Source organism: Lissotriton helveticus, chromosome 2_1, assembly GCF_964261635.1.
Source record: "Lissotriton helveticus chromosome 2_1, aLisHel1.1, whole genome shotgun sequence".
NCBI lineage: Eukaryota > Metazoa > Chordata > Amphibia > Caudata > Salamandridae > Lissotriton > Lissotriton helveticus.
This window is the reverse complement of record NC_136059.1, coordinates 885,074,142-885,101,024: the sequence shown is the minus strand read 5'-3', so window position 1 is coordinate 885,101,024 and position 26,883 is coordinate 885,074,142. Positions and strand designations below refer to the sequence as shown.

Sequence of the window (26,883 nt, the reverse complement as noted above, 5' to 3'; positions counted from 1 at the left end):
TCGCCGTAGCTTATAGTAAGTTATGGAATAAATATACTAAAAAGGATCAGGAAAGTCAGTGGCCACTGATAGGATCCTTCGATGACACAAAAATAAGCGTACTGGAAACAGCCCTTTGCAACAATAAAACCACGCCCACTATGCTTGATAGTTTCGGCATGTGGCGTAAAGAAGCAGAGCAACGAAAGAAAAGAGAAGAAGCGAGAATAGGAAAAGAGTTACGAAAGGCAGCCCACCTGGCCGCTAAGAAACTAGAAGAAGAGATAAAAGAAAGAGCAGAAAGCAGACGAAGGCAGGAATCTGAGTCGACAGGCCAGTGTCCTGTTAGGACCCCCTCTACGCTCTACCCTGAGCTGACCTCCAAACAACGGGCGAACGATGAACTGCTGCTAGGTCCTCCGATCATCTATATGCCCCCCCCATATGCCCCCTCCCTACCCCTAGTGCAGCACTTGCCAGCTCCGAGTACAAATGAGGATAACCTTGAATCTAGTGCCCCAGCCCTCACGGCCTCCGCTCCGGCCGCGTTAGTAACGACATCAGATTAACCCGAGACTAGCAAGCAACCACCGAGTAGACCGAATAGATTGAGCAAAGATGAGCGAGAGGGAATTGACAAAATAGCAAAGGCACTGGTAGAACGGAAGGAGAGCGAAGAATATACGATGGATATGCACAATTCGCATGCCGGTAGCCACAGACGGCATTTCATTTTACGGTTTAGTTACCACACCCTGAACGCATATGAGGATAGGTATCAGAATCGGGGTCCTGCTAAACTGACAGCGTTATATAGGAAAGTCGACGTTGGAGACGAGGCCGAGCGTGACGCGGCGGACCTCTTCATGCAAACGCTTGAGGTTTTCCGCCACCTCACGGAACAGAAACCAGAAGTTAAGATTACAGTTCCCGAGACGACTGGGTCCCCATCAGAAGTAGGCAACACTATGATGCCTATCAGAGAAGCCGCCCCCTACTGGGTCCCCCCACGAGGTCAGGGAACGAACAACGATATCAACCATGCAGATGCAAAGGGGAGGGTCGTGTACAACTGGGTTTATCAACCATGGGATCGGCAAGATATTTTAACTTTTAGGCAAACCCTGCCCGATTTAAGAAAGAACCCAACAGCATTTTATACCGAACTAGGTACAGCCTTGGGCTCGACCATAATGACTCTAGCGGACATTGATTTGTTTTTCGGGTTATGTCTGCCGGCTGATGTGTGGAAGCAAATCTGGAAAGCAGACCACACAGACCTGTTCGGACATACCTGGAATCAACTCAGTGAACTAGATAGGCAGCGAGAACCCGGAAAGAAACCTGTAAAAGACATACTGGAACTCCCGGACAAAATAGTTCAGAAGCTAAAGACACTGATCCCAGAGAAGAAAGTAGACTGGTCGGTAGTCACGGCTTGCCGCCAGAAGCCCCAGGAAGACGTATCAGAATACTTCTCCCGATTTGAGACGGTGTTCTCCGACTACAGTGGCCAAGACATGACCACTGCAGAACTACGTAAAGGGTCTATCGCAAGAAGTCTCCCAGAAATTACAGACGAGCGAAAGTAGTTGGGGGGCCTCCAAACCTGCAGCTATCCTTCAGATGGCTCAGTACTACGAACACCAAAAGAACGAGAATGACAGGGCGACTGAGAAAAAGAAAAAGGACTTGAAAGAACGAGTGATGATTGCTCAATTGCAAGGAGTGACGACAGGAAGGGACGAGTATAGAGGAAATTACCAGTCGAATGCCCCTAGAAATCCACCCCCTAGAGACCGCACACCCGCACCCGGCGCTCCGCGAACCGACCTCGATGAGAACCAGTGTGCGTTTTGCAAAGGATTTGGCCATTGGAAGTCTCAATGTCCGGTTCTTCTGGAAATGATCAAAAATAAAGAGACGAGGGATATGACGAATGGTCCCAAGACTAGAGAGCAGGGACGGGGGCACACCCATAACACCAACAATGACAGAACTAGCAGACCGAACACATTTGACCGCCCCCGGCAGAATCAGTGCCAACAGACTGACTGTGACAATGCCCGCGAATTCGCATAGGACTGCCAAGGGCAAGGAAGGGATCCAGTCGAGCTCTATGTTGACCAGCAAGGTCCTTATGTCACCGCTAACGTCCTAGGTACGAAATCTCCGTTCCTGGTAGACACTGGCGCGACACGTAGTGCGTTATCCAAACGACTGATTCCTAGGGCACCCTTGTCTGGCTCACAAATAACATCAATAGGCTTTGATGGAACGCCCTCCACTAACCCCTTATCCGCACCGGTCTCTTTCGACTTGGACAGTAACCCCACTGACACGACGTTTCTGCTTTCCTCCAACACTCCCGATGCCATTATGGGACTTGACCTACTAAAACATTTTCGAGCCACTATCAGGTGCTCACAAGACGGGGTTCGAGTCATCCTGTACGACAACCCGACACTGCTCAGGCATCATCAGACACGACACATGCTCTCCATCACTGACACTGACACATCCTTACTTGACTCTCTACCTCTGTACCTATGGGCAAAGACTGACGCCGATGTAGGACAAATGATGATCGACCCCGTGCGCATAACTGTCCGCCAAGATGCGATACTCCCAAAACTCCCACAATATCGGATATCGCCCGAAGGTGAGAAGGCATTGGTGATGATAATCCAGTCCCTGGTAGAGGCGGGAGTGGTAGAGGAAGTAGTCAGCAATGTTTGCAACAGCCCTATCCTACCCATTGTGAAGAAGCAGGGTGAAGGAGATGAGAAAGCGTACCGCTTCATCATCGACCTTCGAGAAGTCAACAAGGTAGTGGTACCTCAGTACCCTGTAGTCTCAGATATCGCCACCATTCTGACCCTAATTCCTTCCACAGCCACCACCTTCACTGTAATAGACCTCAAAAACGCTTTCTTCTCCATCCCCATCCACCCAGATAGCCGCTTTCTTTTCGGCTTCACATTAAAATCCCGCTCATATAGATTTTGTAGAGCTCCCCAAGGTTACACAGAAAGCCCCAGCATCTATAGCCAGGCCCTCAAGAGACAGCTGGACGCCGTTCAGCTGCCGGAGGGAGTAGTGTTGATACAGTATGTCGATGACATCCTTTTGGCAGCCGACACCACTCCGCTTGCAGTCACAGCCACCATCCAACTCTTGCACTTCCTCGCGGAAAATGGCCACAAGGTCTCCAAGAAGAAGTTGCAATTCTGCCAACCCCAGGTCACCTATCTAGGCCACCTCTTGTCCAAAGACGGGAGAAAACTCACACCCGATCGAATTCAGGCCATTCTAGACATCCCTGTCCCAAAAACCCAGAAACAAGTCCGATCCCTGGTAGGCCTCACCTCCTTCTGCCGGCAGTGGTTGCCAAATTTCAGCCTCATTGTAAAACCACTACTTTCCCTACTAGCCAAAGATGTCCCCTTCCCACTCCCTTGGACCCCTGAATGCCAATCCTCCTTCAAAGAACTTCGAGACGCCCTTTGTTCTGCACCAGTCCTAGGAACCCCCGATTACACCAAACCCTTCTCCCTCTACACTCACGAAAGGGAGGGGTGCGCTTTGTCTGTCCTGACTCAAACTATTGGCCCCAAGCAACGACCATGTGCCTATTTCTCTGCCACCCTTGACCCCGTAGCTAGAGCCTTACCTGCCTGCCTCCGAGCCGTAGCTGCGGCTGCTGTCTCTATCCGACAAAGTGAGGGGATCGTACTTTCGAATTCCCTCACTGTATTGGTGCCTCATGCTGTTGACACCCTCCTAAACCAGACTAAGACGCAACACCTGACTAGCGCACGACTGACCGGATACGAACTGACTCTGCTTGCACCCCACATCACGTTGAAAAGATGTACCACACTGAACCCAGCCACCTTGTTGCCCCTGCCCGAAAATGACCCAAATGTCCCTCCCATACATGACTGTGTGACCCTCACAGACGAACAGACTAGGAGTAGAGTTGACCTCCGAGACACTGCCTTCACAGACCCGGTCGGAGAGCTATGGGTAGACGGCTCTTGCATAAAACTCCCCGACGGCACCAAATCAGCTGCCTATGCAGTTACCACAGCCCGAACTGCAGTTGAAACCGCCCGCATCACGCAACGATCCGCACAGGCAGCAGAACTGATTGCCCTCACACGAGCATGTATTATAGCAACAGGGACCACGGCAAACATTTACACAGACAGCCAGTATGCCTTTGGGGTGGTTCATCATTTTGGACTCTTGTGGAGAGAAAGAGGATTCTTGACGTCCCACGGCACGCCCATCCTCCACGGAGATCTAGTCTCCGCCCTGATTGAAGCAGTTCTCCCCCCCAAACGATTAGCGGTAATGAAATGTCAGGCACACAAGAAGGTGACAGACTTAATCGGACAGGGAAACGCGCTGGCCGACATCACTGCCCGAACCACAGCTGAGAATAGGACGTCGACACACATGTACGTGACCCGGTCACAAGCAGAAAAATGGACTGACGCTAGGGAAACGATTAGGGACATCCAGATGGCCAGTTCACCACACGAATTGACGGAATCGACACGGGTGGGAATGAAAGACGATGAAGGCTGCTGGTGGACAAAAGACACTAACAAATGGTTGCTGCCCAATTCCTACCTGATCCCCATACTGACTATGGCTCACTCCCCTGCACACATAGGTCCTGCCCCCATGATCGAACTTATCTCCAAGGTCTGGCACAACGACAAGATCCCCGACTCAGCCAGACGCCTGGTCCAGCAATGCCTTATCTGCCTGCAACACAACCCCGGGAAAGGAACTGTAGTACCCCGGGGAGGGTTTGGGGTCCCCGACCACCCTTTTGAGGTTCTCCAGATGGACTACATCCAACTAGAAAGATGCCAAAACCTAAAGTATGCACTAGTCATTGTGTGTGCTTTCAGCAAATGGGTAGAAGCCTATCCAACCCGAGATAACACTGCCATGACCACCGCCAAGGTACTGCTGAAGGAATTTTTCCCTCGCTACGGTCTTTGACAAATTCTGTGGAGCGACAACGGCCCCCACTTCATAGCCGAAGTTATCCAACTAATCTTGAAAGGGTTGGGTGTAAAACAGAGGTTTCATGCAGTCTTTCACCCCCAATCTGCTGGCTTAGTTGAGCGACACAATGCCACACTAAAACTAAAATTGTCAAAAATAGTGGCCACCACAGGACTTAAATGGCCAGATGCCCTCCCACTGGCATTGCTCTCGATGCGCTCCACCCCCACTAAACACCACTTGACCCCCTATGAGGTTGTATTTGGGCGTCCGATGAACCTCTGGACTGCCCCTAAACCGACCTCCATTCACGACGTCCCGGACGTCCTACTGTCTGATTACATGTGCAAATTGACTAAAACATTGTCTGTCATTCATCAGCAGGTGCAGCAGGCCATCCCCGATGCTTCCAGGGGTCCGGGTCACGATATCCAACCAGGCGATTATATACTGATCCGGAATTTCCAACGGACAAAGAGTCTGGAACCCCGGTGGACGGGCCCCTGGCAAGTACTGATTACCACCCGAACGGCTCTTCGAGTGGAGGGGAAGCGGCACTGGCTGCATGCGCACCACTGCAAGAAGGTCTCCTCGTCCCTGGCCACGACAGAAAACGTCAACACCCAAGAAGAGCTCCTGAACAAAGACCGGCCATCGTTGAACTGTTAGTCTGATACCGAAGCACTCGAACTTGCAAAATTCGCTGATCCCACGGTGCCATCCAGGGAAGGGTATTTCCTGTGTCGAAGGAGGGAGCTTCGGCTAAGTAGACCACAGACTAAGTTGAATCTCAGAACGGAAGCCTAAACAAAACCAAGGGTTACCCGGAGAGAAGGTAAACAAAGTCTGCGGTTCTGCCCACTACCGAGCACCTTGAAGATGATGGAAGCGCCAGATAAGAAGACAACGGAGGCAATAGGAAATACCCGTTATCGAAACCCAAAGACTGACAGTATACACAAATCGAAGACAATTGCTCTTTTCATTGTCCTTCTCTTTTGCCTCCTCCTCATGACTTCCTTCTGGATTGTGGAGGAGAGCGCACCCGCTCACCAGATATTGCTGACCACTGCGCAACCAACCACCATGAAGGAGCACCACCTGATCTCCCTTTCGCCTCAGCTCCGAGAAAGGCGTAAGGAGTTCTGGAACAATTCTTTCGTGCAACTGTTGCACCAACACAACCTTGCCGCCAACGCCACCAACTGCTGGATCTGCGGGTTGCTCCCACATGCCACCGGACACTCCATCCCTTTCATCCCTTCCCCTTTCTCAGTACACGGCTCCTGCCTTGCCTGGTTGATTCTCTTGCAAGAGAGCTACAAGGACAATGCCACTTCCGGTCAAACAGTGTCACACTTCTACCACGGGTTCTGGCTGAACAAGACAGGAAGGACTTCTGCTCCCTTTTGTCCTTTGACCTCTGGCTCCTCCTTCCAGATGGACATCCCTGCCAAGGAGCGAGTCGAAATGCAGGTGTTCCATAATCCAGCCAGACCCACTTTTTCCTACCTACGGAAGCGGACTGCCGCCACTCTGACTGTGGCTCTGTCTGTTATCAACGTCACGGGCCTTGTGTGCCTCGAGGGCCTGGGAACACAGCTGGTGGGCCACAGCTCCTGCCACATCACTAGAACATTGGACTCAATGGACCCCCCCTCCTTTGTTGCTTCTCCGAATATGTACTTTGTTTGTGGCACCAAAGCTTACACTTGGCTTCCAAAAGGTTGGGGGGGCACTTGCTACATCGCCTTCATTCTCCCCCCAACGTATGTGGCCCCCGCAAACCATCACCGGCAGAAGCGCGCAAGAGACATTGACCAAGCCGACTCCACCGGAGCGCAGTTCCTGGATGCAGTGAAGGGACTTGTTCCTCTGTGGGGCCCAATGGCAAACAGCCGCGCCATCCGACACCTGACCCAGGCAGTAGAAATGACCATGAACATCACGGCTGGCATCCTCACTAACAATACGGCCGAGCTTCAGGCAGTCCGCCTGGTGACTCTTCAGAACCGCCTTGTTCTAGATGTGGTTCTAGCTGACCGTGGAGGAGCATGCCGCATCATCGGGTCCAGCTGTTGCACCTACGTGCCAGATAACTCGCCCTCAGTCTACAAAGCAATCAAAACCCTCCACAGACTTTCATCAGAGGTTCATCAGGAACAAGAAGAATGGTCACTTGGGAGTTGGTTCTGGAGTGTTGTAAAGGACTGGGGGTGGAGGTTGTTTATGATCGTATTGATACCGCTTGTCGTAATATGTGGATTCTGCCTGGGTATTCAATGTTTGCCACCTCTATGCTCACTTTTGACTAACTGTATCTGCCGTAAGACTGTGGACTTTGAAACCGAACGCATGAAGGCCTTGTATGACCTTGAAGTAAGAAATATAATGGGGATTGACGTAAATTGACAAGCTGGCTAGATATGTTGAAAAGGGAGGACTGTTAAAATCTAGATTGTGGCATAAACATTATCGGCGCCATCTTGTCCCTTTTCAGACTCGTACGTGCGCGTAAGCAGCAGCCATTTTGAATGCCATGGCCTCTCTGCCCACTCCCGATAGCCAGTCTCTCTCTCTCTCTCTCTCCCCCTCACTCCCCAGCCTCGCAAGCATCCCCGACAGCCCCCGGTCTCTCCTGCTTGGGTCATAAACGCACCCCCAGCGTGACCCTGTCACCGAGCCACATCCCGTGCTGCACCCCCTCACTCTTTCATCTCATTCATAGAACTGGTCCTTTGATAACCTCTTCCTCCCCGCCCGATTGTCCGGCCCGACCCCTGGCCATCACATAGCTCAACAGATGCAGTTTATTGCCCCCACTGCAGGAACTCAACCCACATCAAAGGAGCAGAGATTAATCAATACCTTCACACCCCTAGATCCGACCGATCGCCTACATCCCCGTTCCCAGCGGAATGTCCAGCTGCGCGATTGCCATCACATGCTGAGATCGGGGTGGGAACTCTACTGTAGATATGTGTGGGAACGGGCCTGGACCGGGGATTCCGAGGATGTCATGCAGTACTTCAAAGTAATATTACGGATGCAATGAATGCAATAAAACCATAAAACTGTGTATAAGAGGCCAGGCCTCAGAGATGTTGAGAGAGCACCTCGAGAAGATACCCTGTTGTCTGATTTGACGTGTTCTGTTCTGTCGGAAATAAACTCCTGTTTCCCGCTTTCCAGTCTCCAGCGCCTGCCTCTTTATTTGGTAATCGTGAGTTGGGTTAGAAGCGGCTAACGCCGGGCAAACCTAGGAAAGGGGTAAAAGACGACCTGATCTGCCTGAACCCTTTTTCATCAGCTAAGTATCCCTGCAATTAGCATTACATTAACACGTCGCTCAGTCCTTCGCAGGGACACTTTTACCATACCTAAAATGCCATTTGTTATTTGGGGGTTTTAAGTAAATCAAGGGTTTAGCACTCGGTTGATAGAAATGTTCGACACTCTGGTGTTGTTTATGCAGGCAGTGTCCAGCACACTATGCCCAATTCCAACAGGGCAGAAAAATGAAGAGCAGTCCCCTGGTGAGCAGGTTATCAGATTGCTTTAGTCTATTGACCGAATAATCAGTCCTTGCAAGTGCTGTCTGTATCTCATTAAAAGCACAATCAAATTAAATGTTAATGCGTCAAGAACAAAACCACAATTGTTGTCTCATTTGCCCAGAAAAAGCTGCAAATCAACAGAAAAGGCAAAATAGGATTATGCCTTTGAGACTACGGCAATAGAGGCATAATTTAATTTAAATTTTACAAAAATAAAAGCAAGAACCAGCTGCCATAACATTATGGAGTAAGATACCATTAGAAAGTAAAAGAATACATTCAAAAATGATACATGTGGTCCAATACCTAAATACTGGCAAGACGAAATAAACCATAATTGACCCATGTAAGTAAACCCAAGAGGCAGGGTCTAAGACCTTCAGAAACTATAATAATAACAATACTTTGACCTACTTTAGAGGCAGGTCTGTGTCATCCAAGCAACCACAAGGTAACATAGTTCATGCAAAGTACACTATATGACCTTCAAAAAACGATAAACTCCCAGTAATTGGAGTGCCAACATTAAAGCTACAAACATGCTTTAGGCTACACTAGAGAACAGTATGCTCACACACCTTGTACCATACATGGACACTGGTGCCCAGATATCACTACTTCCGAAAGGACATGGTCAACAATTGATACCAAACTACAAACGCAGACAAAGCAACACTGAAAACAGTACTCGCCTAAAGAAGTGGTAAAATCAATGCACACAAATTCTCATTACACTGCCAGTACAGAAAAAAAACATACACCTTGGTCACAACCAACACTGCCAGCCACGTGCTGGTGGCAAAGCTGCGAATAAATCTAAAGGCAGCTGCGAGTCACAGCCGATGCATGGGTGAGCACTGCATGTTATGAAAAAAATGGCTGAGCACAACACACATATTATCAGGTTCATATTATGCTCATGAATGCCTCTCTCACACTTCTTGCCACTTGAAATGTAACATGATGAATCTGACCGGACAAAAAGGTTTTTGTTCTTTTTTTCACGGATTGGTCAGATTTGCCAGAGCTGGCATGATAAATGCATTTTCTGAGGTAAATATACTGCAAATGTGTTTTTTCAGTGCTGCCATACCAGGATGTGGAAAACTACCCACGATCTCCTGCATCTTTCTTTCAACCTATACCTGTCTCTTCTTCCCAGACTTACTCTCATATTATTGAGAAGCCTATCCTGTCTCCAGGGTTTTGGTCTTCTATATTTCCCCCTTATCCTGCTTTCCGGTCGGCGATTCTTGAACACCTATTTCTTATTCCTTTCACTATTGCGTTCTTTTCCACCATTCCATGTTACTTACTTTTTACGTCTGGGTAAGTCTCCCTGCAATTAACGTCCACCAATATCAACCAACAACAGCCACAAATGTATGTATGAATCAGTCCACAGAAGATGAAAATCTGCCCTACAACAGTTATTTCAACACTACACACACCACGCTGAAAACACTGTTGCTCCTTGGCAGGAGAAAGGAAGACAAAACAGCAGACAAAGTGGAGGAAGGTCCACCAAGATACCCATCTTAAACTCTTGCAATGGCTTCATTCAGGAGTGCACCCATGAAAGCCCCAAGGGATTCCATCGGGTAAAAGCAATAAGGGCATATTAAACGTGCTGGTTGTTCTAACATTCAAGGTGCATCTACGAGACAGAAAAAGAGTGCCTCAAAAATACAGATCACTATAACTAACCCATGCTGGACACCTGCTCAGCTGCGCAGTGTGAAACAAGACAGTCTGGTCAATTATTTCAAATACACTAGTATCATTAATAAGTCCTGAAACTATGCTGAGGAATGCAGGCACTTCTGAGAGCAGCAAAGCACTAGCACTGAACCTGAGTAGGACTGACAAAAAACTTGACATCTCCCGAGATCTCAACAGCCGAAGGGCATAAGGGGGGACCTCCACATACAACGGCATATTATGACCTCCTACAATGTATCTCACTAAGATGTCATAGTAATTCCACAAGCAGTGATGGCCTAATGACTGCACCCACAAAGGCCAATGGGACCAGACTAACCAAGTGCAGCACCTGTACAATTCTGGCAGCCTTCTAGAAACCACACGGGAAAATGTACAATTCATTCTGTGAAATAGTGCAATGCAGCTAAACTGTGCCACAATTAAAGAGAAGACATTGCCAAAGTAGACTATCAGTAAATATAAGGACTTAGAAGGCACATTGGAGATGTACCATACACGGCAAATAATATGACAGAGTGGGACGATGTCTTGGTATCTAGGCTCACACAGAGATTGAAGATATTGCTAGACCTGAAAGCTGAAGAAAATAAGTCTATGCACTGACCACAGCACAAATAATTCTCATACAAAAGGGGGTTAGAACAATGGGAGCTAAAGTAGGGGAAAAGGGGTTGAGTGGAAATTCCCTATTGGTTCTGTGAAAGCAAAAGGAGTGAGTACCTATATAAGAGTGGGCACTATTGAGCTGTAACATATCCTTATCTTGGAGTGACTGGTATTTAAGGTACATACTAGGTAGATGTGTAGGAGTAGATGCTGATTAGGTAGGTGGGTATATGAGTCACTGAGAAATCTTGGAATGGTGACTTCCCATTCTCAAGGACAAATGTTTGGTACAGTATTACACACACACACACAAACTATCTGTACAGTTGTTCAGTGATTGTGATGTAATTCATTCTGCTGTTTTATAGGGGTCATTGTCCTACTGTTCCAAGCCTTCCTAGAAATAAACCCCATAATAAATTACAAATTGTCCTACAACAACTGAGAAGTTAAGAGTTGGGTCCCTCTGCTAAAAAGACAACACCATTAGTGGTAAGCCACCTCCCCAAACAAGAGTGTTGTTAAAATGAGTGAGAAGTTGAGGTTCAGCTTTGGAAGAAGTACTTACATGGCACACAAAGTGAATCGAGGATCCGATAACCCCCTGAGATACTTCCATCAGTCAAAGCTAGGAATGAACTTTTAATAACAACAAACTCTTAATGACAACATCTCTGATGCAACTGTTATAAGCATGAGCAGCAGGCTGCTGAGACTGAACCCAAGCTAGCCCACTTCTCAGTGCATCAGGCACTAACACCAGTCCAGGGGTTACCATTTCTATCTTAGGAGGCTTGAGCAGAATAGAGATGTGAGGGATACATATCAGACACAACACAGCAAATGGCAGCACTGGTGTGCCCTCAGTCCTCCCTTCCCCTCCATATAAACAAGTAGGAAGAAGATGTGTTGAAACCCTACACTTACTATACAAAAATGGTCCTAAAGATGATTTCACCAAAAATATATTCGAAATGAGGGATCTTACCATAAACTTGCTGAACAGCACTGTGAATTACATAGTCTTGACAGGGCTATGTCTTTCTGTAATCAGGCACAACAGTGCTGCAGCCATGAAAGCGGCACGCCGCGCTCCACAAAGGAACCAATCACATTACATGGATTACAGATCATGGCCTGAGGCGCCGAGCATCCTCAGTTTTCGGGAAGCACGTGTTCTGACGCCATAAAAGGTGTAACAGACAAGTCCCTGCTATCACACCTGCAAGTGTCTGTGATGATGAGCCCTGAGGAAGGGAAATGCTCGGCTGTGCGGGGTGACATGCCAGTAAAGTGCACCGTAAAGGAAGGTTGCTTCAGACGGCGCAGCCCCGGCCTGCTTGTGAAATATTATTTCCAGCACACATTCCTCACTGCACTTAGCACAATCAAAACTATTGATTTTTGCAGGAAAAGACCGGGCGACCTTGGATCATGAATACTAAAGAGCTTTGGCTGCTACGGCCAACTCCCTTCCCTGCGAGCATCTTACAGGCAAGATTTAGTAGGGAGCCGCAGTGTGGAGGGACACGCCCACGTGACACCCAACACCCAGCTGAGGAAGGGACTGCTGGGCATGCCGCCAGTCGCGGAAATGACGCCCAGAGCGCAAATTGAGTTAAAAGACCTTGGACGTCTATCCGGCAAACCATGTGTGACATGCGCTGGGCTCCAATGTCCGGCAAACCATGTGTGACATGTGCTGGGCTCCAATGTCCAGTAAACCGTGTGTGACGTGCACTGGGCTCCAATGTCCGGCAAACCATGTGTGACATGTGCTGGGCTCCAATGTCCAGTAAACCGTGTGTGACGTGCACTGGGCTCCAATGTCCGGCAAACCATGTGTGACATGCGCTGGGCTCCAATGTCTGGCAAACCATGTATGACAATGACATGAACTGGGCTCTCATCTACTGCAAACCATGTGTGGCATGCACTGGGCTACCCTGTCCAGCAAACCATGTGGGACATGCACTGGGCTCAAATGACATGCAAACCATGTGTGACATGCACTGGGCTACCCTGTCCAGCAAACCATGTGTGACATGCACTAGTCTCCAATGTCCGGCAAGCTTTGTGTAACATGCACTGGTCTCCAATGTCCGGAAAACCATGTATGACAATGACATGAACTGGGCTCTAATGTCCTGCAAACTATGTGCGACATGCACTGGGCTCCACTGTCTGGCAAACCGTGTTTGACATGCACAGGTCTCCAATGTCCGACAAACCATGCGTGACATGCACTGGTCTCCAATGTCCAGCAAACCATGTGTGAATGCACTGGGCTCCAATGTCCGGCAAGCCAGGTATGACATGGACTGAGCTCCAATGTCAAACAAACCGTGTGTGTCATGCACTGGGCTCCAATGTCCAGAAAACCATGTGTGACATGCACTGGGCTCCAATGTCACGCAAACCATGTGTGACATGGACTGAGCTCCAATGTCAAACAAGCCATGTGTGACATGCACTGGGCTACAATGTCCAGCAAACCATGTGTGACATGCACTGGTCTCCAATGTCCAGCAAACCGTCTGTGACATGCAGTGGGCTCCAATCTCCAGCAAACCATGTGTGACATGCACTGGGCTACAATGACAGGCAAACCATGTGTGACATGCACTGGTCTCCAATGTCCGGCAAACCATTTGTGACATGCACTAGTCTCCAATGTCCGGCAAACCTTGTGTGACATGCACTGGTCTCCAATGTCCGGCAAACCATGTGTGACATGCACTGGGCTCTAATGTCTGGCAAACCATGCATTACATGCACTGGACTCCAGGGTCTGGCAAACCTTGTGTGACATGCACTGGTCTCCAATGTCCGGCAAACCATGTGTGACATGCACTGGGCTACAATGACAGGCACACCATGTGTGACATGCACTAGTCTCCAATGTCCGGCAAACCTTGTGTGACATGCACTGGGCTCTAATGTCTGGCAAACCATGCATTACATGCACTGGACTCCAGTGTCTGGCAAACCTTGTGTGACATGCACTGGGCTCTAATGTCTGGCAAACCATGCATTACATGCACTGGACTCCAGTGTCTGGCAAACCTTGTGTGACATGCACTGGTCTCCAATGCCCAGCAAACTATGTGTGACATGCACTAGTCTCCAATGTCCGGCAAACCTTGTGTGACATGCACTGGTCTCCAATGTCCGGCAAACCATGTGTGACATGCACTGGGCTCTAATGTCTGGCAAACCATGCATTACATGCACTGGACTCCAGTGTCTGGCAAACCTTGTGTGACATGCACTGGTCTCCAATGTCCGGCAAACCATGTGTGACATGCACTGGGCTACAATGACAGGCAAACCATGTGTGACATGCACTAGTCTCCAATGTCCGGCAAACCTTGTGTGACATGCACTGGGCTCTAATGTCTGGCAAACCATGCATTACATGCACTGGACTCCAGTGTCTGGCAAACCTTGTGTGACATGCACTGGGCTCTAATGTCTGGCAAACCATGTGTGACATGCACTGGGCTCTAATGTCTGGCAAACCATGCATTACATGCACTGGACTCCAGTGTCTGGCAAACCTTGTGTGACATGCACTGGTCTCCAATGTCCGGCAAACCATGTGTGACATGCACTGGGCTCTAATGTCTGGCAAACCATGTGTGACATGCACTGGACTCCAGTGTCTGGCAAACCTTGTGTGACATGCACTGGGCTCTAATGGCTGGCAAACCATGTGTGACATGCACTGGGCTCTAATGTCTGGTAAACCATGCATTACATGCACTGGACTCCAGTGTCTGGCAAACCTTGTGTGACATGCACTAGTCTCCAATGTCCGGCAAACCATGTGTGACATGCACTAGTCTCCAATGTCCGGCAAACCTTGTGTGACATGCACTGGGCTCTAATGTCTGGCAAACCATGCATTACATGCACTGGACTCCAGTGTCTGGCAAACCTTGTGTGACATGCACTGGGCTCTAATGTCTGGCAAACCATGTGTGACATGCACTGGGCTCTAATGTCTGGCAAACCATGCATTACATGCACTGGACTCCAGTGTCCGGCAAACCTTGTGTGACATGCACTGGTCTCCAATGTCCGGCAAACCATGTGTGACATGCACTGGGCTCTAATGTCTGGCAAACCATGTGTGACATGCACTGGACTCCAGTGTCTGGCAAACCTTGTGTGACATGCACTGGGCTCTAATTTCTGGCAAACCATGTGTGACATGCACTGGGCTCTAATGTCTCGCAAACCATGCATTACATGCACTGGACTCCAGTGTCTGGCAAACCTTGTGTGACATGCACTGGTCTCCAATGCCCAGCAAACCATTTATGACATGCACTCGGCTCTAATGACCGGCAAACCATGTATGACATGCACTCGGCTCTAATGACCGGCAAACCATGTATGACATGCACTGGGCTCTAATGTGTGGCAAACCATGCATTACATGCACTGGACTCCAGTGTCTGGCAAACCTTGTGTGACATGCACTGGGCTCTAATGTCTGGCAAACCATGTGTGACATGCACTGCGCTCTAATGTCTGGCAAACCATGCATTACATGCACTGGACTCCAGTGTCCGGCAAACCTTGTGTGACATGCACTGGTCTCCAATGTCCGGCAAACCATGTGTGACATGCACTGGGCTCTAATGTCTGGCAAACCATGTGTGACATGCACTGGGCTCTAATGTCTGGCAAACCATGCATTACATGCACTGGACTCCAGTGTCTGGCAAACCTTGTGTGACCTGCACTGGTCTCCAATGACCGGCAAACCATGTATGACATGCACTCGGCTCTAATGACCGGCAAACCATGTATGACATGCACTGGGCTCCAATGTCAGACACACAATGTATGACATGCACTGGGCTCTAATGTCTGGCACCAGGTATACTATGTACTGGCCTCTAATATCCTGCAAATCATGTATGACATAGACCGGCCTCTAATGTCCGGCAAACCATGTATGACATGCACTGGGCTCCAATGTCCGGTTAACCATGCGTGACATGCACGCAGCTCTGATGTCTGGGAAACAAAGTGTGACACGCAATGGGTTGTAAAGTTCGGGAAACCATTCATAGCATGCACTGTAGTATAATGTCAATCAAACTCACTGTAGCATGCACCGGGCTCCAGCTCCCGGTAAATCATATCTAGCATGCACTGGACTCTAAAATCGTGTGCCCAAAGTGTCTGCAGTGCAGTCATACCAGTTTGAGGATTTATTTCTCTAGCTATGGAGTAACTCCCCTAATTCCCTATAATTCAAACTATTTGATTTAGGTCAGCTGGCCTGAGACCGGGTCCGAAAAGCAGCTCTTAAACCCACTGAGCAGTCGTCTTGTTGGAAAAGCTTTTCACGCGGCAACCAAGCGAGTTTGCCATCCACTTTTCTCAGGTCCTCCTAACCACGCTCATCCATGTTTCTTTTTAGGTTCATAAATAGATAATTATGGGCGTACATAGCCTAACGTAGAACATGTGGGTTGTATGTTATATGCATTGATACAGGTGTGCGGATTAAGGGACAGTACAGGCATCAGACTCATTCAGACCTGTGCCATTCTTCAGTATATAAGTTATGTCTCACATATACGTAAACGATTAATACTGCGTCTAACCAAGCGTGTGCAGTCCATGTCTTGTTACGCATGCAGTACAGCTTTCTTGTGCATTGTATAAAGGGTTAGTGGTGGGTACGAGGCATGCCGGGTCAGACGGCCTTGAGAGCAGAGCTAGCAGGGCCACGTATTCCAAGAGTGACGAAATAAAAGTGAGGGCAGCCAAGCCAGCCCTTCAGGCACAGTGTGAGTGACTGCTGTGCGTGATGCGATGTCTGGCGGTCAAGTGTTCACCCTCAAACACCGTCCAGACGGCGTGGCCGAGACGGCATGCCACTGTGGCACTGGTGACCCAAGGCTACGCGCCGTCAGAGGCCTGTCAATCACCTCAGCGCCTCCTCTGTCCCACACGTGGACAATACGCTCTGCTCTTCCAATGGGGGCTCTGACACTGGCCACCAAGCAGGAGAGAGCCCGGGAGCCTGCCCCGAGGCAAAGAAGCCGGCGCGAGAAAGAAAACGTAACGGCGACGAACACTGTGCAGCTCTTTGTAAGCTCCCGCCTCCCCTCCCCTCTCACTGGACTGGACATACTGTAAACTGTTGGCAGGCTCCGTAGGGGCGTGTGGATACAGTCCATAGTGTCTGTGTGTACATCATTCCGTAAACAAATCACAGCCAAATTCAGAGACTGGATGCGTTCCATACAGGGGGATGTTAGGAAAATGAAACCTTTGTACAGTAACATTACGGTATGGCCACGAAGGCGATGGGGGAGGGGTGCAGGTGAGACAGGGTCAGAGAGTACTGAATGAGCGGGTTCTAAAGAAAGACGTGTGGCAGGAAATTGAAAGACATTGAACCGGGAACGTGCAAAAGAAAGAAACGAAAGTAGCTGGAAAAAGAAGGGAAGGTTAAAAAAAGGCAATAATAAAAGAGCAAAAATGCAAATAAAGCAATCCAATAGGCAGAAAAAAGAGAGTGTATACCGAAAATTGAGCAAGCGGGTAACACATTGTAGTAGAAAACTAAGAGCTGGGAATTGAAATGTGATGGAAGTGAAGTGAGATGGCGAAGAAAGACAGGGAGTGTCTAAAAAGAAGGAAAGAGAGGGAAAGGAAAAATTGAGAGTGCGAAGAAACTGAACTTTTTTTGGGGGGGGCAAAAAAGTGAAGAAGAATAGGATGGGGGAACTGAAAAAAATGAAGTGGCAAGACGGAGCATGGAGTGAGAGGCAGATAAAGAGTCATACTTTGCCAGTTCTGATGTGGCAGGGCAGGTATCCTGCACAGCCCTTACACGACTCCCCCTCCCCCTCCCCTGCTCGCCCCCCTCACCCCCAGACAGGCACCAAGCACACATGCATCACCTTTGATGTAGACGTCGTCGTCCGCCCGCATGAACCACTCATACTTGTCCAGGTAGTGGTCGTGCATATACTTGATCATCATGAAGGACTTTTTCTGAGGCGGGTACGAGTCGTCCACTCCGGGCAGGGAGATGACGGGCAGTGGCTCGGACAGTGTGAGGTCACCAGAGCCCTGGCTAGAAAAAAACTCCACCCGGCCCGGGATGTAGGGTGCCCAGGTGCGGTAGGCGGCCCGGGCCCGCGTGTCCAGGTACTTCTGGGCTGTCATGACGCCCACATAGAGGAAGTTCAGGTGCTTGTCCCGTGGCGCCCCGAAGTCCCCGCTGCCTGTGTGGGCGCTTTGCGCCCGGGTGCTGCTGCTGTTGTTGCCCTTTTTGCTCTCGTCCTCCTCCTCGTCCTCGGGCTCCTGTCCGTAGACTGGGCTCACACTGGGCACCGCGCCCTTGCCCTTTCTGGGAGGCACTCTGCTGCTGGGGCCACCGGGAGCCACCGGCTCCAGGGCCCTCCCGACCCCCATCTCTCCGGGGCGTCCGTAGAAGGAGCAGGGGCTGGAGCGCCGCTTCCTCTCGCTCATCTCGGCCACTTTGGGGGCGATGAGCCAGGAGGCGGCCGTGAAGCCCAGGATAAGTCCCACCACCACACTCATCCAGGGTCTCCGGGACCTCACAGCCATGACTTGCGGATGGACTCCGAATACGCAGCGGTCCTCAAAAAAAGGCAAAAGGAAAAAAAAATATGAAGAAATCACTGGAATCCGGGGATGGACTCGTCCTGCGGGGCCCGCTGAGCCCTCCGATGCGGCTCCAGCGATGCCCGGGCGCTCCGCTACAAGTTAAAGTTGCGCGTGGGAGAGGGAGATAGGGGATGCGGGGGGTGCCGCCTGCCCTTGCCGTCTCTCATCCCTTGGCACGCAGCCTCCTGCCTGCCGCTCTCCTCCCTCGCCGGCACGGTGCTCCGGTCCCTCCGGCCTACCGGCAGCAGCCCCAGCCCCGCTAGCATCCCTACTCCCCGGTCCGCGGCGTGCCACCTCCAGCCAGCTCTGTACCGCAGACTGACTCCTGCATCAGCCGGCTGGCAGGCAGGCACAGCGCTCCTCCTCCCGCTGCCGCGATCCGCGCTCAGTCTCCGGAAGGAAAGACTTTTCTTCAAGGGCCGCCCCGCCTCTCCCTGCTCAGGCAGCTCTCGCCGCTCCAGTCTATCCCCGTCAGTGGAGGGTCGCAGCGTCCCGGGGTCTGCGCGCTGCTGGGGGCACTCGGCACACCGTTGCCTGAATGGCAGGAGTGTGCCGGGGTAGGTCCAGGGACAAGGCGGTGGGCGGTCCTGCACAGAGCCCCTACCGGCAGAATAACTGCACGCAGAGACAAGTCGTAGAAGGGGGGGAGGCGATTAACTCCCACATCTACTGTACATCTGCAGAGCGTGGCGTCTGGGAGCAATTGGAAGGCAGCGGTGGAAACTGTTACTGGCTCAGCGGGGCAGCCAGGGAAGCGCTCTGCACCGAGGACCTGGGGAGGCGCCTGTCCGCTGGCTAAGTTTCATCATCCTTCCCACAGGAGCGCGGTGCAGATGTGCGCTGCAGAGCCACACGCACGACGTGGTACTGAGTACAGCGCCAGCACGGTGCCACCGGGACAGCCAGGGACCATAAACTACTGCATACAGCAGCACACACACCTCATCACCTTTTCTAGGAATCATACAACATTTCTAGTCACCAAATCCCGCTGCATAAAAGATTGAGCTCATTCAAGCTACTGAAAGAGCGCATAAAGACTGCTTTGTAAAGATGTAGTCATATGCTTTGACGCGGGTTTCAAAGTTCGACCGAATACTCATTGCTAGCTGCGGCCCTCAGACTTGACACTTTCATAATGCCACTTTTTTGGAGAGAAAGCAAAACAAACGTGACTAATATTGAATTCGAAATGAGCATAAACCTAGAATTGAACAGCGCATGGAGCCAATTCAATCGGACGCTTCCTTTTCCTGGTCTTTATTTAGTCACAAACAGGCCTGGTCTAGAATGGTATCCAGCTGTACCCCTTTGTCAATCCTATTCTTCCCTATCGCTTTGTCATACTTTTTCGATTAACTGTTTTTGGCTTAATCGTTTCTTCTGTGATGAGTTTGTGGGCATTCCTTTTATGGAGAACGTTTTTTATGTGAATTCCCCATGATTTTCATGCCACTCCAATCTTACATCTTGACTTATAGTCTCATGAATGGTCCAGTGTTTGGTACGATATTTATCACACCTGATACAATTTGATTCCATGGCAGCCCTTACTACAAGTGTTGATTGGTAACCAGAGAAATACGAGGGCGCTCAACAAATTAGGGAAAGTATTCTTATGCAACGTCTCCAATGGTGCTTCAAGGTGAAGAAGGGGTTGGTTACCATACAACACAAACACACTCCACAGATGTAGATAATTATCCACAGATGCAGAAGACAAAATCACACAATAGTCTTCTCCGAGCACTCGAATTATGGTCATTCATTACTGTCCATGTACAATCTTTATCCCCAAAATTTTTGTTCAATTGGCAGAGTTAAATCCGTAATTCAGCATTCTGTGTCCATGCACATGCCAGTTACTACAAGTGGCCTGCATTTTGGTGCAATACTTATTCCAGCTGATACAAAATGACACCGATGAGTTTGGAATTTATCAGGAGAAATAGCTGGATGCGATACATATTGAATCTCTTCTAATTTCGATCTCTGCTCAAATAGTTGTTTGGACATGGATTGAAATTTACAGACTCACTATTAATGAGATCCTGCTGGTATTTATTGAGTGCGATAAATAGCGCCTACTATGAGATTTTTCCCCAAAATGTATAAATAACATGCAGATTTTGCTGCCTATTGCACCTGGGGTGGGCTGAATTGGCGGAATTTGATTCTGTGGAATTCCGCAAAATGATATTAAAATTCAGTCAGTGTTAGACCTGGCATCCTTAGGGTGGGCTTCCCCAGTCTTTTTGCTTTTTACCTCCACATCTGCTGTATCTTTTTGTTGGCCATAGGACCCTGAGCACTTTACCACTGCTAATCAGTGCAAAAGTGCATGTGCTTCTCCCCTAAACGTGTGAAATTGGTGTACACCTGATTGAGATATTTAATTTACTTGCAAGGCCCTTGCTAAGTGGTATACCATATACCCGGGGCCTGTAAGTTAAATGCTACTAGTGGGCTGTAGCACTGATTGCGCCAACCACAAAAGTAGCCTTTCAAACCTGTCTCAGACCTGACACTGCATTGCCTATGTGTACAGTTTACTGCCACTTCGACTTGGAATTTTAGTTTTTTTATAACTCTTTTTATTTGCAAAAATTAAACTCGTTGGCCATTACATATATAATTTTCACAGTCCTTACAGTGTCGCATTCACAGATACTTATACAAATATACTACTCAAGATGTAAATATACACAAGGTGGTAATATTATATGGATCAATATTGCGTTGAAGGTTCATCAAGGTAGGGGATCTCAGGGGGATCACACAGGTTTCCTCGGCATTCATTCAATTTTGACCAAATTGCCACCCATTTCCGGGGACAAACCGGGGCCACATAAATTGTCTTTTCTTGCAACATGCACCAGTTCCATGTCCTTCTTCCATGCGCTTATATTTGGAGGTGCTCCCGCTCCCCATAGGCGTGCTATATTGCGTTTAGCAATTACCTGTCCGAGTGTCGCCCATATTCTGCCTTTAGCAGACAAGTCTGTGGGCTCCCAGATGTTCAAGAGACACCTTTTAATTTCAGGTCGCAAGTCGACCCCCCAGACAGCGCGCATACAGTCGTGTACCCGCTTCCAGTAGTCTTGTATTAGAGGGCACTCCCATAGTATGTGAAGGAACGTCCCCACCTCCCCAAAGTGTCTCATACAAAGCCCGTCCTCACTCCTACCCATCAATACTAGCCGTGTACCCGAGATGAAAATCCGGTGTAGTATTTTCAGTTGTATCAGCCGCAGTTTTGCTGATATTCCTACTTCTTTGGGGGAGTAAAGTGCCTCCCTCCATTCCTCATCCTCAATCTCCAGACTGTCAGCCTCCCATTTTCTCCTAAGCATAAGCAAGGGGTCAGGGATGTGATGTATGAGTTTTTTATATGTAAGGGAGATGGCTCTCGCCAGTAAATGGCCATCGAGCAGCCTGTCCTCTAGGGGGGGAGGCCACCGGGGACACCGTTCCGGCTGAAATGTTAGACTGGAGTGAGTGTCTGATCTGTATGTATCGAAAGTACTCTGTTTGCGTTAAGTCATACGTTTGCTGTAGTGAGGCAAATGTCACGATTCCCTGTGGTCTTTTATACAGGAGATCCCTATCAAATCCCAATTGCAAAACCCCTTAGTACGACCCAGTGTACCCAGCCTCTCAGAAACCCAGAGCGGGGTAGCCAATGTGAGTTTGTCAGCTCATCCCAGTTTGTGGCTGACAATATGCCATTGTTGGACAGAGTGTCTTGTAGGTCCTGTGAGGGGATATTTGTTAGATTTAGCATGGAGCGCAGCCTCAAAGTTCCCTCCCGGAAGGAGCCACTGGTCCAGCCCATACCCAGGATCATCCCCACCACTATACGTGCTCTGATTTATGGCCGAGAGGTGTGCTGCCCAATAGTACTTTCGGATATCCGGGAGTGTTATACCCCCATCGTACCACCCTAGTGTAAGTTTCTGGAGCGATTGGCGCGGTGTTCCCTCCAACAATAGGTCCCTCTGAGTGGCCTCAATATCTGTAAAGTACTTATGTGGGACTAAATATGGGTAGTTTTGGAGGGCAAATAAAAAACACGGTAGCGCCATCATCTTAAATAGAGCTGCCCGACCCAGTAGGTACAGGGGGTGCCTCTTCCAAACTGCAGTTTCCCTTTTGAATCTTTGTAGAGGTGGTAGGAGATTCTTCTCATAACGAGTCTTCTCATTCTTTGAGATAAAGATTGCAAGGTCCTTGAAACCCTCCTTGGCCAACTTGATCGGGCAGTCACACGGTATTGACGGAGGGGGGCGCCGTGTAGTAATGATTTCCCAGTTGATGCTGTAACCTGAGTTTCTCCCAAAACTGGCGAAAATATCTAGGGCGACTCTTAGAGACTTGGAGGGGGAGGCGAGGTACAAGAGGATGTCATCCGCATATATCGAAATCCGGTCCTCCCATCCATCTGCCCATCGGAGCCCCCGTAAGGAGAGGTCTTGTCGTATCCAGGCCGCGAGAGGCTCCAGGGAGAGGGCGAACAGCAGGTGTGAGAGGGGGCAGCCTTGCCGCGTCCCTCTTTCAAGTGTAAAAATCTCTGAGATCTTGTTGTTCACGACCACCTGGGCTAATGGCTCAGTGTAAAGGAGGCGCATTCACCCGATGAAATTGGGTCCGAAGCCCATCTTTTTGAGGACCGCTATAATATAGGGCCATTCAAGCGTGTTTAAAGCCATAGCGGCATCCAACGAGACCACCACTGCGTCTTTCTGGATCGTGTGGCACCCCCCTAACACTCCGTTGAGTTGTCACAAGTTGAGCGCTGTGTTTCGGTGCAGCATAAAGCCCAATTGGTCTGGGTGGATCAGTTTGGTAATGGCTTGATCCTATTCCCGAGGATCTTCGCGAGGAATTTGGGTTCAGCATTTAATAACGATATTGGCCTATAAGAGGATTACAGGTCTCTGGGTTTCCCTTCTTTGAGGATGGCCACCAGTGTGGCGATGCGTTGGTCTCTTGGTAGTTTCCCCAAAACCTTACTATCCTCGAACATATTTTTAAGGTGTTGACCCAGGCAGTCGGGTGTGAGCTTGTACAGCTCAATAGGGAGACCGTTGGGTCCCAGGGCTTTCCCAGACCGGAGGTCAGTGATTGCTTTGACCACCTCTTCTGCGGTGAGTACACCTTGCAGAGTCTCCCGGTCATCATCAGAGAGAGTGGGCAACTGGATGTCGCCGAACGCTGGTACGAGGGACGCGGGTGCGGATAAGCAGAGACCTGAAGACCATACGGTAAAGAAAATCAACCCCCTACCTTTAACCAAAACCCTATATAGAGATCAAATAAACAACAAAAGATGCTTCTCCCTAATTTATTTGTAGAAGGCGCACGAATAACAGAGCGCGAAATACTGAGACGGTACCTGAACCCACCGATCCAACAATCCGCGTATGCTGAGACTAGGTAGGTTCTATTAAGCGGTATACCCTAACATGAATATAAAAAATTAGTCAAGAACAAGGGCTAAAGGGTACTTGTTGCATTCTAGACTCTAAAAAGGTGAATGAAGAGACGGCAATTTCATGCCCTAGAGCCGTGCAGAAGACCAACATCCACGTAACTAGCATCCCCTGCAATAAGGTACACCTATTAAATCTGAAAAATGTGATTTAGAGTAACATCTCCTTAATAGCGCAATGTAAATAAAACCAAATCCTTCGTATATCGCCCTACAGGTGAGCAATAGCGCGTCAATACCACCTGAAAAATTTGAATAAAGGGATCCAAAGAGCAACATTTAAAAGGACCCTCAGGTAATAAAAGAACATATATAACCAATAAAATCCAGAAGAGTAGGAGCAAACGTTGTGTAAACGTAAAAAACGTTATTTTTGCAGACCAAATCGAGAACAGAGATGCTATTTTATGCCAAATTTGAAATAAATCTGCAGCCAGACAAAAAGGAAATGTTATAAGGTAATCGAAATTGAGCATGAGTGATTACCATTTAAAAGTGCAATCATGGGACATGAAATCAGTAAATGCGTAATGGGGAGGTGGTTTTAGTACCTACAGGAATCCCTCTAACAAGTATTCTCCTGTTTGGAAATAAGAGTGGTTGTGGGTGGGAGGTCTGTTCCCCAACAAAAGCCCACATACTGGAATTATATCATCATGTATGACCTGGGATTAAATCATCATGTATGACCTAAGAGTAAAGATGTGTTGTGCCAGGATGGAGACAAGAGTTATGTTCACCAAGTATATGTTAATCAAAAAAGGCTGATGAGAAATGAATATAAGAACAAGTGGTTAATCCAGTAGAGAGTAATTGAACTTTTAATAATCTGTGCAAACTATCAGTACAACTGAGTATATGTAAAGACTCTCAAAAATTAATAGCTGCAACATACAAATGATAAACCTGTGGTTTGATGGAAAATATTGATCTCAATATGTTTACCAACAGGAATCCCTTGAATGAGGCAACCATCCAGTGCCACATAACAGGAGAGACATAAAACCTTTAGTCTTGACAAAGATGGCACACGATTGAAAGAGTCCATCGAAACGCGTCGACGCCCACTAGTGCACAATCAAACAATTTAGCTCACCCCAAGAACAACAAAATGAAGCGGGTCAAGGTTGAGCTTTAAACAAGGGTTTTGATGTGCAGAACTTCTATTGCAAATTGTTGTTGTCTTTGTGTGTCTCTCCCCCCCTTTTCCTTCATTGCATTCCTTCATTGCATAACTACTCCCCACTAGGTGATAATTTAATATATAGATGATTGATTTTGGCATGAGAATGTGTTTACTACAGATGAACTAAGATTGTGTTTTCTATGTTGGAACAAATGTTTTTCAAGAAATGACTATGTGTTTTTATGTATTTTAATAAAATTTGTATACTTTTTATAACAATATGTTTCTGTTTATGGTCAAACTTAACTAAGCTTTGTGTCCAATTCCAATATTTGGGCTTATTCTCTCAGTACCTTGTCCAAGGGAAAACATTTGACTTTACTGTTGATAAGTACCCTATTCCCCTGGTGTGTTAAGGGGTCTCTCTCAATCTTTTGACACTTTAAGTACAGTTCTGTTGAACTGGAGAGGTTTAATTTAGGCCCGAGCTAATATATACGCTCAGGGGTCCTTATAATTTATCTGTCACCCTATTGTGGTGTAAAACAAGAAGTCAAAATGGATAAATTCAAGACATTTGGCTTTACAGAAGATCAGTTGAACAAATTATTAAATCAAAACCCTCAGTCAGGAGGTACCTCTGTAACGAGTAAAAGCGGTCACGAGGAACTCATAAAAATCCTTAACTTAAGGAAAAAATTAATAAGAACTGAACTACATGCAGAATTCTTGACAGGTTATCTAAGAGCAGGTGTTATACCGCTAGGGCTTAGGATAAGAAACAAACCGGGCCTTTTCACTGACAATGAAAAATTCCTTGAGGTCTGGACATACATTGCCAACCGGTGCAGTAGAGATTGGCTCATCCTCATTATTGAGACGGCACAAGAGGTAATGATCCTCGAACGCAAACAAATTGACGAGCTAGAAGCCACGCTCATAACTAATACAGCAGTTGAGGATGCCAAAAGGAAATTAGAAGAGTTAATACAAGAAACCGAAGGATATCGAGACTACTTAACCAATAAGAAAACAACAAAACTCAGGAAAGATATAGAAAAATTCAGTGCAGAAACAGTATACCCTTTCTTACATAAAGACTACTATACCACCAGGAACGACCAAAGGTGGGAGAAGCCCCAATATCCAGACAAATTTATTCAAGAGGAGGGAATAATAAAAGAATAACGTTCTCAGAGACATCAGGGTCGAGTGACGAGGATGATCACACAAATGAACACACAGGAAGGGGAGCCTCTAATTACCACAACGAACCCCAATCTTTTTTAGGGAATCGCCCCTACAGGGGTCAAAGAGGCCATCGGAATTATCCCCGAGAGGAACCTATGAGGAACCATGCACCTCCAAATCAGACAACACCGAATTACCTGAAAACCAGGAATGCCAGGTATTGGAGGTGAATTAATCCTCTATTACAAATGAATTCCCCATTATAAATCTTTCAGATAGGGTGTTGCCGGGTGAAGAACAAGAGGTGCTGAGATTTGGGTTTAGTTTTGCCCCAACGCCTCCCCCCAATAAATTCGAATTGGAAAAAGACACAAAAAGCTTTTTTAGAAAAATTAGACTCAATAGATTTTTCGCAGATAAAGAATATGAACCAAGACCAAATGTTACAGGTTTTAAACCACAATCAGCATTCACCCCCAATTTGAGCCAGATAGATAAAAATGTGGAACTTT

At 48.3% G+C, this 26,883-nt stretch overlaps 1 protein-coding gene across 2 annotated transcripts in view; it reads right to left on the bottom strand.

Moving 5' to 3' along the window:
• The window catches only part of CHSY3 (chondroitin sulfate synthase 3), a 749,858-nt gene that overhangs the window by 622,724 nt on the left and 100,251 nt on the right, over positions 1 to 26,883 (bottom strand). Inside the window, exon 1 of one of the 2 annotated variants that reach the window (XM_078675614.1) lies at positions 17,831 to 19,060. The exons of the other annotated variant lie outside the window; for it this stretch is intronic. Coding sequence (XP_078531740.1) covers positions 17,831 to 18,503 — 673 coding nt within the window. The 5' untranslated portion in view covers positions 18,504 to 19,060. Of the gene's footprint in view, positions 1 to 17,830; positions 19,061 to 26,883 lie in introns of those variants that run through there. 2 annotated transcript variants of the gene reach the window in all.